This window comes from Miscanthus floridulus, chromosome 16 (assembly GCF_019320115.1).
Source record: "Miscanthus floridulus cultivar M001 chromosome 16, ASM1932011v1, whole genome shotgun sequence".
NCBI lineage: Eukaryota > Viridiplantae > Streptophyta > Magnoliopsida > Poales > Poaceae > Miscanthus > Miscanthus floridulus.
Genome location: NC_089595.1, coordinates 81,747,468 through 81,760,517, shown reverse-complemented (window position 1 = coordinate 81,760,517; position 13,050 = coordinate 81,747,468). Strand labels below are relative to the sequence as shown.

Genomic DNA, 13,050 nt, shown 5'->3' with positions numbered 1-13,050 from the left:
TAATTAAATTTCTCCCAAAAAAGGAGATTTTTGCCCCAAAAAATGGAATTTTGAGATTACAAATGTAACACCCTAGGTGTTAGGCATGCATAATTGCACTTGCATTTGCATGAGCATAAGCATCATGCATTCATATATGAGCATTTACATGTGCAACATACAATTGAAACATGTGAAACATGCCTTGTTATTCTATGTTTCCAATATGTGTATGCTTATGACCATGTGTGATTAAGTGCAAGTGGTCAATGTTGATCACTAAAACACCTTAACTATGCTTAGGATGCAATTTGGAACAATGTTCATGTTGATGACATTGCATAATTAAGCTCCTAGATCTGTGTTTGACTAGGATTCTCTCTAGAACACTTTTGTTTGACCTATTAAAAAGTCTAGCTTAGAGTGTTTGCATGGCTGTGCACCCTTAAGCAAAGTTGTAGCAAATTTTATAAGGAACAAAAGCTGTTTAATGACCTTGAGCTAGAAATGTGCACACCATGCTCAAAAGTGGCCCACAAGCCTGATTTGGGGGCTGTTTTGGACCTAGTCATTTTGGCTAAGTGTTGGAGCCGTTCTAGTTTCCTTTTACTCCTCTTTGGAGCTTTGTCATTTGAAAACCAAGCCGAATCAGTTCAGGCTCTTTTAACCAAAGTTGTAGTACTCACTTAGGTCTACACAATGGTGAAATTGGTTGATCACGAAGTGTCACGGTTTAGGAGTTAGGAGGGGGTGAAGATGCTCTGTCAGGCACCTGATGGTGGTCTGATGGCCATCTCGGTCTGGCCATCGTGGCCGACCGGGCGTAGGCCGCGCGCGCCAAGTGGCGTCCGTACGCCGGTACCGAGCCCACCGGTCAGGCCGGAGGGGCAACTAAGCCGCCACGACGCGGTGCTGCCCTCGTTCGCTTCATCCGCATCGCCTCGCTGCCTCGCGTGAGCCGCAGCGGCAACACTGTCGTCGCCATAAGCTCCGCCACCGCCTAGCTCCCTCGCCACCGCACCATTGCCGCCTCTAGCTAGCCAACAGCTTCGCCATCCTAATCTCTACATCCTCGACCTAGTTGCAGGGCCAGACAAGCCACGGTGAGGGCAAATTCGACATTCTTGTCCTCATCGGAGTCACAGTCACCATGGTCGCCATCACGGCGAGCTCGCTGCTGCTCTGCTCCCTTGCTCTTTTTCCTTTCTTCTTCACGTTAGCACTAGATCCGGGTGTAACCTAGCCTAGGGGGTGACCCTACGGTGAACCGTAGTTTCACCTGAGTAGAACACGACGGCTAGCATCGTTGCGCTCTCGCTGCCGCACCGCCACGCATGCGGACGAACCCCATTGGCGCTTCCTACCAAACAGTAGGTAGCCTCGGTAGGTCCACGTGGTCACCACGGAACCCTAGCGCCCCTCGCAGGGCCTTGCCGTGGCCGGAGATGGCTGATGCACCTCCGAGCAGCGCCGCCATGGCCGGCGACGAGCCCTCTCCGGTACGTTCGCGCTTCAACATTCTACACCAATCGACGCGGGAGGATGAGAGGATCATGATGGTGGGGTCGGTTTCGCCGAAAAGCTCACCGTCGGCGAGCTAGTGTCGGTCAAACCTCCTCCCATGTCTCTGTTCGGCTGACAGGTGGGACCGTTGACCTGCGGGGCCCAGCTATCAGCGGTATAAGGTCTAGGGTTTTAGTTTAATTAAATCTAGGAATTTCTACAAAATTGTAAAATTCATATCTTGAGTTTTAGGAGTCCAAATTGAGTGGTTCAAATTGGGTTGTGCTCCTGGTGATGTCTAGTTTTTATTAAAAATACAAAATGTTCCATGTTCCACAGTAAATTATTTATTGGCTATTTATCTTGTTTATTCCGTAATAAACTTGGGAAATTCATAACTTGAGTTTGGTGCACGTGAGAAATGTTATTCCACTTGGGTTGGTCTTGTATTCATATGTGTTGCCTAGGAAAAATGCTAGAGCTGCAGTGCTCTTACTGGAAATAGGACTTTGAGGTTTATTCTATTTAAATGCTTTTATAATCACTGCTGGCTTTATCATTTTCGTGTAGGATGTTATACATGTTCAAATGCTATAAATTTTGTACAGTAGCCTATTGGGGCCATGTATAATCTACTGTAATTTTGTGGAATTTACTGTACACTTTTGCTATATGTTTATTTTTTTCACCTAATTATCTAAATAAATTAATAAATGCATGAAAAGAATTTATTTAGGGTTGACCACTATGTTTTCTAGTGTTCTTTCATCTTCTCCAAGTGTGAGCTTGCTCCATTTAGATTGGTCACCTTTCAACCCACCCCTAGCCTTGCTCGTCATCTTGGTGTGGATTTCACCTAGTTTAATCAACAATTAGCAAAATATTAGTTCATTAGTTGTCTCAATTTCCAAATCCAAACATAGGACTTTCAACGGGGACAATGCTGTAGGGCCAGAGAGGTGGACATTAGTGTGGGGAGCCTGCAGAGAGGCAGGTAGTGGTGCCAGAAAGCGGTTTGCGACGCTAGGTGACTATGTGGGGCGGGGCAAGGAGGGATCTAAGCACGAGGGATGAGAGAGAGATAGAGTTACTGTGATCCGGTGCATTATCTTCATCAATAATCTAAAAATGATATTGGACCACCCCATTGTTTTCTTATTGGGAGAGTTGTATTCGGAAGCTATTAAAGATAGCTCTTATGCAATATTAAGGGACTGTTTGGAACTGCTCCACAAACTCCACATAAACCTAAAGTTTCTAGAGCATCCTTTTAAGTGCTCTCAACTCTAGCTTTTTTCCTGAAGCTGAGTTGTGTGGAGCTGAACCTATTTAGCTGAAAAACGTGGCGCGGAGAAATCCCAAACACGTTCCTAAACAAAACAGCTTGGATCAGATATTGGGATATGTCAAAATAGATGCCTTTGTAATTAGAATACTTTGATCCACCGTTCAAGCAAACCTTATTGTTCTTGTTTATACAACACTCAGCCGCATTCACAAGGAAACATCAGGCTGACAACGGATCAATTTTGAATGGCGTGACTTCTTGATCACGCACAATCACCTAATGTTTTCCACTATTCCTAAATAGCTGTCAAAGAAAACTAGGAGAAACAGTCTAAAAGGGCAAAAAAACTTGTAACTTCTAAGAGAACAACATCAGGGCTCAGTGTCATTTCTACCATTGCATGGAATTGGTTCTTCTAAGATCTTGTGATGACTTTTTCCTGATGACTGGAACTACCCTTTCAATTAGCTGCACAAACAGATTAACTTCTTTAATGAATGACAAAAGAACAGCAACTGTTGCATGTTTGAATTTGCAGAGTACTCAACTAACCATAGCAATAGATTTGAGAAAATCATGATAGTATAGACATGGAGAAAATCAGACTGACAAGCAATATAATGCTGTGAGATAATTATCAGTAACAGATTAAGCCAGTGGCAGAACTTATTAATATAGCATCAGATCAAAACGTATAACTAGTAGGCATACACTCTTCAGAATTCAGATTACAATCAAAGATGGAAAAAGAAAGTTTCTTTCCAGGCATTGCAAGTAAATGAGCTAATTAAATTTCTCCCAAAAAAGGAGATTTTTGCCCCAAAAAATGGAATTTTGAGATTACAAATGTAACACCCTAGGTGTTAGGCATGCATAATTGCACTTGCATTTGCATGAGCATAAGCATCATGCATTCATATATGAGCATTTACATGTGCAACATACAATTGAAACATGTGAAACATGCCTTGTTATTCTATGTTTCCAATATGTGTATGCTTATGACCATGTGTGATTAAGTGCAAGTGGTCGATGTTGATCACTAAAACACCTTAACTATGCTTAGGATGCAATTTGGAACAATGTTCATGTTGATGACATTGCATAATTAAGCTCCTAGATCTGTGTTTGACTAGGATTCTCTCTAGAACACTTTTGTTTGACCTATTAAAAAGTCTAGCTTAGAGTGTTTGCATGGCTGTGCACCCTTAAGCAAAGTTGTAGCAAATTTTATGAGGAACAAAAGTTGTTTAATGACCTTGAGCTAGAAATGTGCACAACATGCTCAAAAGTGGCCCACAAGCCTGATTTGGGGGCTGTTTTGGACCTAGTCATTTTGGCTAAGTGTTGGAGCCGTTCCAGTTTCCTTTTACTCCTCTTTGGAGCTTTGTCATTTGAAAACCAAGCCGAATCAGTTCAGGCTCTTTTAACCAAAGTTGTAGTACTCACTTAGGTCTACACAATGGTGAAATTGGTTGATCACGAAGTGTCACGGTTTAGGAGTTAGGAGGGGGTGAAGATGCTCTGTCAGGCACCTGATGGTGGTCTGATGGCCATCTCGGTCTGGCCATCGTGGCCGACCAGGCGCACGCCGCGCGCGCCAAGTGGCGTCCGTACGCCGGTGCCGGGCCCACCGGTCAGGCCGGAGGGGCAACTAAGCCGCCACAACGCGCTGCTGCCCTCGTTCGCTTCGTCCGCATCGCCTCTCGCGCGAGCCGTAGCGGCAACACCGTCGTCGCCATAAGCTCCGCCACCGCACCATTGCCGCCTCTAGCTAGCTAACAACTTCGCCATCCTAATCTCTACATCCTCGACCTAGTTGCAGGGCCAGGCAAGCCACGGTGAGGGCGAATTCGACGTTCTTGTCCTCACCGGAGTCACAGTCACCATCACGGCGAGCTCGCTGCTGCTCTGCTCCCTTGCTCTTTCTCCTTTCTTCTTCACGTTAGCACTAGCTCCGGGTGTAACCTAGCCTAGGGGGTGACCCTACGGCGAACCGTAGTGTCGCCTGAGTAGAACACGACGGCTAGCATCGCCGCGCTCTCGCCGCCGCACCGCCACACACGCGGACGAACCCCGCCGGCGCTTCCTACCAAACCCTAGGTAGCCTCGGTAGGTCCACGTGGTCACCACGGAACCCTAGCGCCCCTCGTAGGGCCTTGCCGTGGCCGAAGACGATCGATGCACCTCCGCGTAGCGCCGCCGTGCCGCCATGGCCAACGACGAGCCCTCTCCGGTACGTCCGCGCTTCAACATTCTACACCAATCGACGCGGGAGGATGAGAGGATCACGATGGTGGGGTCGGTTTCACCGGAAAGCTCACCGTCGGTGAGCTAGTGTCGGTCAAACCTCCTCCCCAGTCTCTGTTCGGCTGACGGGTGGACTGTTGACCTGTGGGGCCCAGCTATCAGCGGTATAAGGTCTAGGGTTTTAGTTTAATCAAATCAGGAATTTCTACAAAATTGTAAAATTCATATCTTGAGTTTTAGGAGTCCAAATTGAGTGGTTCAAATTGGGTTGTGCTCCTGGCGATGTCTAGTTTTTATTAAAAATACAAAATGTGCCATGTTCCACAGTAAATTATTTATTGGCTATTTATCTTGTTTATTCCGTAATAAACTTGGGAAATTCATAACTTGAGTTTGGTGCATGTGAGAAATGTGATTCCACTTGGGTTGGTCTTGTATTCATGTGTTGCCTAGGAAAAATGCTAGAGCTGCAGTGCTCTTACTGGAAATGACTTTGAGGTTTATTCTATTTAAATGTTTTTATAATCACTGCTGGCTTTGTCATTTTTGTGTAGGATGTTATACATGTTCAAATGCTATAAAATTTGTACAGTAGCCTATTGGGGCCATGTATAATCTACTGTAATTTTTGTGGAATTTATTGTACACTTTTGCTATATGTTTATTTTTTCACCTAATTATCTAAATAAATTAATAAATACATGAAAAGAATTTATTTAGGGTTGACCACTATGTTTTCTAGTGTTCTTTCGATGTATGCTAACTGTTGGTAACATTGGTAGTGCTCAAAGTACCATTTTTGTATGTAGTGAAATATTATTTTCCCTAAAATTCACTTATAGTGACTTTTCTGGACAGATTCTTGAGTTAAGCAAATTACATGGTGAAGGTGATGTTTGCTAGGAATCTTGTGTTCAATTTTCATGGCATTTAGCCAAATGGTTTGTGAGTTGTGACTATTCAAAGTTGGTCTTAAGAACTAGTTGTTCTCTGGAATTTCTGGACCAGATTTGAGAAATGTGATTGTTTGACCCTATTAACTTGGGAATCATGCGTAGATGATTAAAGATTGAATTGTAGCTAACTTCGTAAGCTTTCGATATTGTCTTCTTGCATGTCTTTAGAGTCGGCATAACTCCAGTTATGAAGTAAACTAGCAGCTATTGTCTGCAGCCCTGAATCTGTTGAATGCAGTAAATGACTCGATTGCTTTATATGAGTTGATGTGATGATTTAGATGCTTAGGCTGATTAAGATAAGTTGTTAGTTGCAGGTGCTAGACCTCTTACTGAAGATGAACAACTTTATCTTAGGTTGTTAGAGCTTGATGAGTGTGTAGTTCTTGTTTTCAAGAAGAGATATGCACCTACTCGGTAAAATAAATGTTAATCTTGTATCATCATGTCATTCATGTGTCCATCTATACATGGCTATACATGTCATCATCACCTTTCATCTCTTTTGCATTCATGACTCTCATGCTGTGTATATACATGCAATAGGTGTTTCGGAGGGAGTCACTCTTCTGAAATTCGAACAAGAACTTCTGGAGGAGCAGCAGCAAGTTCAAGAGCAGGAGGTGCATGCCCCAGAAGGAGTCAACGAAGAAGAACTGCTTGAGTGCCCAGATCACCAACCTTCCTCTTTTCTGAAAAGCAAGCCCCGAAGCATTCTAAGTCTTCTATGTTTTAAAAATGTCACTTTGAGTATCTTTATATGTTTGATGCATTAAGTTATAGGAGTTGGATGCAAACACTTGTTGCATATCTATCTCTTCCTTGTCTAGTAAATGTACCATGAATCCTATTTAGGTCCAGGAGTGAATCAATGCTTAGCCATGCTTAGATCGGTAAACTCAGGTGATTTTCTGTCACCTGCAAGATACGATGATATCTGGTCACGTCACGGTTGGCTATATTTGCTATTGTGAAAATAACCATGTGTTAATAATGAATGAAGACTGGGCGGGATGTCGATAGAGAAACAACAAGGCATGGAGGTCTTGGGTGTGGATCTATCTCCGTCTGCGTTGGTTAAGAACCGATTCGTTGTACGTCATCATGTCATGTTGAACGCATACCTATCACTTAGTTGGCTGGATAACTCGTTCCGACCGCGAAACCGAGTAGCTCAACTCAGGCCGGAAGCCGGGAAGTGAAAGTGCGCACTCTGGTGGTAGTAATGATGTGCGGGGAGCCATTGGCGTAAGTTTGAGGGCAGATTGACGTCCTGGCAGAGTGGACTCCCTGAGAGTGCGGCGCTACTCGGGCCCGCGACTTTAGTTCCTGAGCTGTAACAAAGGTGACCCGAGGCAACCCCTGATCAGGTTGCTTGGGTGTGTGTTAGGAATAATTCCCCAGCTGGGTAGAAATCGATTCGAGTCGCCGTCTCTCCCGGATAGTGAGAATTTGACTAAACAGCGACAACGTAGAAACACCTAATTGAATTTGATGGTTATAATGATGATGATGATGTTACAACGTTATGCCGAATATGGTTACTAATGTGTGGATCCTAATCAAGTGCTTGCTTTAGTACATGTGCTAATCTAGATGATAGGTTTAATATTAGTAACTTGTTGCTTAACTCAAAAGTTTAATTATGCTCTTGTATCATTAAAGCTTTTATGCAAAATGGTTGTCAAGCGAGATCTACCGATAAATCCTTGCATACTCCTTGGTGTCATTTATTTTTGGTTTACGACGGGTAAGTTTAGCTGAGTATATTTTTATACTCAGAGTTCATTCCCTCTTGTTGCAGATGACGTGCTTTATAACGGTTACTGCAAGTATTGTCTTCACCCTGTTGGTGAAGAAGACTAGATCATAGGCATGATCTCCTATGTTATCTTATCATGATGCTTTTGCTGGATATGACTATGGAACTGGCTTGTATTTGAACTAAATGTGTGGGGGGGTTTCCAACTATTTTGCTTCCGCTATTTGTGAACTCGTGTTGTAATAACTATGTGAACTCCGATGTACGCGAGATACTTGTGAACTACTTATGAAATGGACATGTGGCTTTATGTTGAATCATGTACGATCTTGATTGTATGCGAGTTGGTTTGAAATCCTTCATGATTTTATCGGACTACAGGGTTTATATGGGTTCAAGTATGACGGTTTGATCACTATAGTGATTGCTTTTGTACTTGTGCTCTTATAAATTGGTCGGTTTTGTTACAACAAAAGGCCAAAATTTGCTACAGTGCATGAAAATTGAAAAGTGATGCCGAAAATTTGTTTCACTGAAATCATGCGGAAGCATAACACAAGTTCAGGTTCAGAAACACATGTTAATTTGACTACCAAAAGCATATCAAAGCAATTACCTAAGGCTAAACATGATTTCAAGCAATTATATTGATAACAAAGCTTACCTCCTTACGTCTCTTTTGGCGTCGGTCCTCCTGGAAAATAATAATGGTAAGATAAGATGAATTGAAGGGTGGACCTTATAACCCAAAGTGTGAGACATGAACATATAGATAACCAATGTTTCTCATGTCTCTAAATATATTTCCCCCAATTTTGTATTCTGTTAATCTAATTCATTTAACAACAGACTTCTGCACAAATCCTCTATAAGTAATCCATACATGTAACAAAAAAAAACTAGACTAGGATAAATGATTTAATGAACAAGGATATCTGATTACATGACAACACAAAAGGAGATCAATTTTCAGACAGTGAAATGCGCTGCGGGTCCATAAATTTTTTTCACAATCTCATTTAGGTACATGAAGTCTCATCCAGATCCTCTAAGTTTTCAAGTGGTTCGTACAATGTGTGAATTCAGGTCCAAGATTGAACAATGAACTACTATAGAAGTTAAAAGGATCGAGATGATCATTTTGAGAATTCATAGACCTAGATGAGAATACAGAAAAAATTTAAGGACCCGCTGTGCATTTAACTCTTAGATATTTCGCCCAGCAAATGTATGACAGTTAGACTCAGTTCTTCAATGGTAAAATGCCCATATTTTTTTCATTTCTAAATAAAGCCTCTGAATGTAATGGTAAAAGGTTCACTGCTGTTATGATACAACCACACTTTCACATAAAAAATTAAGAGGGAGGGAGATTTATTTCATAATAAATCTTGTTCCCATTCCCTTTGGGGTGATCATGTGCCTGATATTATTATCTGTCATTTCCTCCCAACCCCAACTATCACAGCTGCACAGTGAGCTACTGAGCTCCTACGATTCGTGGAATCACCAGCTGGGCAGTTACACAGTGCTTGTACTATGAAATGTTCTGGAGACAAGGGGGCGGGGGCCGGGGCATGCTCGAAAGCTAGGTCACCCAACACGTCACAACACCATTTCCTGAGTGCAGAACCAAGAATAATACCTGCTCCCTTAACAGTTCTGCTTGCTCCTCCTCCAGCTGCGTAACCTGCGATTCCAGCTCCGCGACATACGCCTACATATGGGACCAACCGAAAGCATCAAAATCAACCCAAGTCTGCACAGAGAACAGCTCAAAATTACGCAAGAATGAATCAAGTTCTGCGCACCACCGACACATTTCAACTTTTAATTACCTGTTTCCTGTCCCTGGACCTCGCCGCGGATTCTCGGTTCTTGATCATGCGCTTCTGCCGCTGCATCACGGCGCGGTCCGCGGGATCCAGAAGCGCCCGCTTCCTGCTTCCCCTCCCGCCGCCTACTCCTACTGCCCCCGCCGCATCTCCGTCAGCGTCAGGGAACCCCAGCGCCATGTTCCCATCCATCACCGCCGCCCTGGCGCAGGAATCCCTGGCGAGGAAATCCTCCAGCGTCATCTCCGCGGCGCCGCTGCCGCCGCCACTGGCCCCGCCGGTGCCGGAGCAGGCGGCGGGAGGGGGAGGGAGGAGGACGGGCGCGGAGAGCCCTCCGGCGGCGGAGATCTCGTTCCACACCTCCTCCGACGTCCGCCGGGCCGCAGCAGCCTCCGGGAGCGCCGCCGCCGGGGAGGGCTCCGCCGGTCCACCGACGCCGCCGCCGGCGGCGGCGTTGACGGCCTCGGGGCCGTAGATGTTGCGGATGATGTCGTCCATGTTCATGGATCCGATGCCGCTGCTGCTCCTGAATCGCGCGAGGTCCGAGGACGAGCCGGCGCCTGCGCCGGCGTGCGCTTGCTGTGGCGGGGACGACGACGCCATCACCCGCGACGACGCCATGCGCCGGGGCGCGCGGCCGGCCCACACGGCCCAGCGGGGGGAGGCGAAAAGGGAGGGAGAAAAAAAAACTCACAGACAATCCGCCGGCAAGGAGGTCGGGTGAGGGTCGGGTCGGCTCTCGCTTTCCGCTCGCTCTTGTGCGTATTGCGTGCTGCGCTGTTTTATCGTCTTGCGCGGTGTTCCGTTGCCTCTTTCTTGTCCCGGGAGGACCGGAGGAGGGAGGGGCGGGCAGCCGGGGAAAGCTGTGACGAGAGAGCGGTCTGCGTCCGCCTCGGCGGCTGGAGGGGCGAGACGAGGGGAACCGAGCGACAGAGAGAGAGAGAGAGAGAGAGGCGACTGCGACTGAGTCTGCTGAGAGCCTGGAGAAAGATTTCCTGGTGGATCGGTGCATGCGCACCGCTGCCGCGGTCTGTGCTTTTGCGGCTTTCTGCGTGTCCTCTGTACTAGACGGCCGTCGAAATACTGTCCAGTCTGATACTGACACGATGGGTGGTGAGCGACGGTCAAGAGCCAAGCGGCATTGCATTCCGGCACATATCCCCCGAGAAAAGCCGGCATTCGCGCACACTCGCGGGCGCAGCTGCGGTGCCCGGCTCAGCGCGGCGGAGATGGAGGGCAACGCCGCCGGAGCTGACGGAGGAGGAGGAGGAGGAGGAGGCGGAGAGCGGTCTAGTTTCGTGATCGGACTCATCGAGAACCGCGCCAAGGAGGTTAGTAACGCTCTAAAGCCCCCTCCGCATTTCCCCGGTTGCTCGATCAATCCGCGCGAATTGGGTTGATTCCTCTCGTGACCCCGTTATCCTCCGCCCGGTGCCCTCCCTGTACACCTAAAAATAGCAACGCCTTTCCGTCCAACCTCCGTGGTGCGCGCGCCCTCTGTGATGTCTACCAGGCTTCGTCGTCCAGTTCGGTCCCCCTAACAGAATTGGAGATTTTCATGTACTCTGGTAGTTAGGCATGCATGCCTACATCTTGATCTTGGTGAAAATAAACCATTTAATTTTTTTTCTTCAACAATATAATGGCGAAAATAAACCTGGTCTAGATATGTATAATATACGAGCTTCAGTGTCTGAAACTTGTGAAGAATACTGCTGGCTACTGCAGCTGCTATATGCTAGTCCCCTCAAATTTACTTTTTGTCCTATTAAATATTTGATACATATATTAAGTATTAAATATAGACTAAAAAATAACTAATTGCACAGTTTACGACTAATTTGCAAGACGAATCTTTTAAGTCTAATTAGTCCATGATTTGACAATGTGGTGCTAGTAACACATGTGTTAGTGATGGATTAATTAGGTTTAATAAATTCGTCTCGCGGATTACTGATGAATTCTATAATTTATTTTTTTATTAGTAATTGAACACTCCGTACGACATCCTAATATGATACATAGTATGATACATCTAAACTTTACACCATCAATTTAAACCAGGAGGGATTCCTCGTGTCTCCTCCGCCAGTAGGTTCTCACTACCAACGTGGGCACGTACAGTACGGGTGACCAGACAGACAGGTTCAGTACATACAGGGGCGCAGGTTTTCAGCCTATTACAGAGCGACGAAGGGTGCGTGGTTGTACCCCTTAACTCGCCACGTCAAAAGTTCAGCAATTTTGGCCGCTGCTTGTTGCCGCGTAAACTTTGATCGACACCGCTGTCGTTCTGCTTCTCTGGCTTGTCATTTTGTCTAAGCCTGGGCAAAATACCCGATACCCATTACCCGTACCCGAATTACCCGAACCTGGACCCGAATTACCCGAACCCGAGGTACCCGATCCCAAATTCGGATAGCGATTTTGATTACCCAAAATTAGTTTGGGAAATTCGGGTAATATCCCCCGGTACCCAAACTACCCGAACTACCCAAATATTTGTTTTTGTCTTTGTATTTATCATGTGTTGTTAGCTGAACCATTTAACTTATCACTTTATTAGAATATAATTCTCTCTATTTGAATGAGTGACTGTAATATATTATTCTCTACAAATTGTTATTGAAATTCTATACAAATTGCTGCTGAAATTATGTATAGATCGCTATTGAAATTTAGTGTAGTTGGTTGTTTTCTGTAAATTTGGGTATATCGGGTAATACCCGAACCCGAACCCGAATTATCGGGTACCCGAATTTGCGGGTAGTGTTTTTTCGGGGGTAATATCGGGTAGCAATTTTCATTACCCGAATTTTGAATTACCCGAATTACCCGACCCGAAAAAATTGGGTAACCCGAACGCCCAGGCTTAATTTTGTCTATGGCGAAGGTGTGGCGTGTCACGCCCCCCCCCCCATCGCCGAATCTACGGCTTGGCTAGCCACGCCGTGTAACCAAACACGCCCGAACAACACAAGAAGAGAGACAGATGTAGGTAGAAATTATTTATTAATGATAGCCTATGTTGGATTTTAATTAAACTTGATCTATTTTAATACAATTAAATTCATATATATACTAACGTCCATATTAAATGTTTAGGTGCATTAAAATTTTAATTATGTATGAAATTTTGACTAAATTATGACTCAACCTAAACAGATAACTTTTATGTGCACGTATTGTGAGGAAAAAAAAGGTGGGCCACATGGGAGCACTCAAGCTTGGTGTGAGAGTGACGTGTACGGACCCAACCCACTACGACATGGTGCGGGTGGGCTGGTTTTGCAACTCGGGCAAATTGATGATGTTTGTTGTGGGCTCATCGAAGGAGCCATCACCAGAATGGTTATTGTCTATTACTCAGAGTAATGCATGCGAGTACTCCACGCGTGTTTATTGTCTGTCACTCGCAGTAACGCTTGTGATTATTTCATCGCGATAACTACTCTTCTGATTGTCTGTCACTCGCAA

At 45.2% G+C, this 13,050-nt stretch overlaps 1 protein-coding gene across 2 annotated transcripts; it reads right to left on the bottom strand.

Moving 5' to 3' along the window:
• Positions 1-2,884: 2,884 nt before the first annotated feature.
• LOC136513240 (bZIP transcription factor 12-like) lies at positions 2,885-10,940 on the bottom strand. 2 transcript variants are annotated; one of them, XM_066507239.1, is made up of 4 exons: positions 9,577-10,900; positions 9,384-9,455; positions 8,403-8,432; positions 2,885-3,238 (listed from the first exon to the last, which is right to left on the bottom strand). In XM_066507239.1, exons 1-4 carry the CDS (start codon positions 10,192-10,194, stop codon positions 3,161-3,163), a joined length of 798 nt encoding a protein of 265 aa, XP_066363336.1. In that variant the 5' UTR covers positions 10,195-10,900; the 3' UTR covers positions 2,885-3,160. The 2 variants fall into 2 exon arrangements, with proteins under 2 accessions (XP_066363336.1, XP_066363335.1); XM_066507238.1 differs by lacking the exon at positions 2,885-3,238 and adding an exon at positions 3,274-6,668 and having other exon boundaries at positions 9,577-10,940.
• Between the last annotated feature and the right edge of the window lie 2,110 nt (positions 10,941-13,050).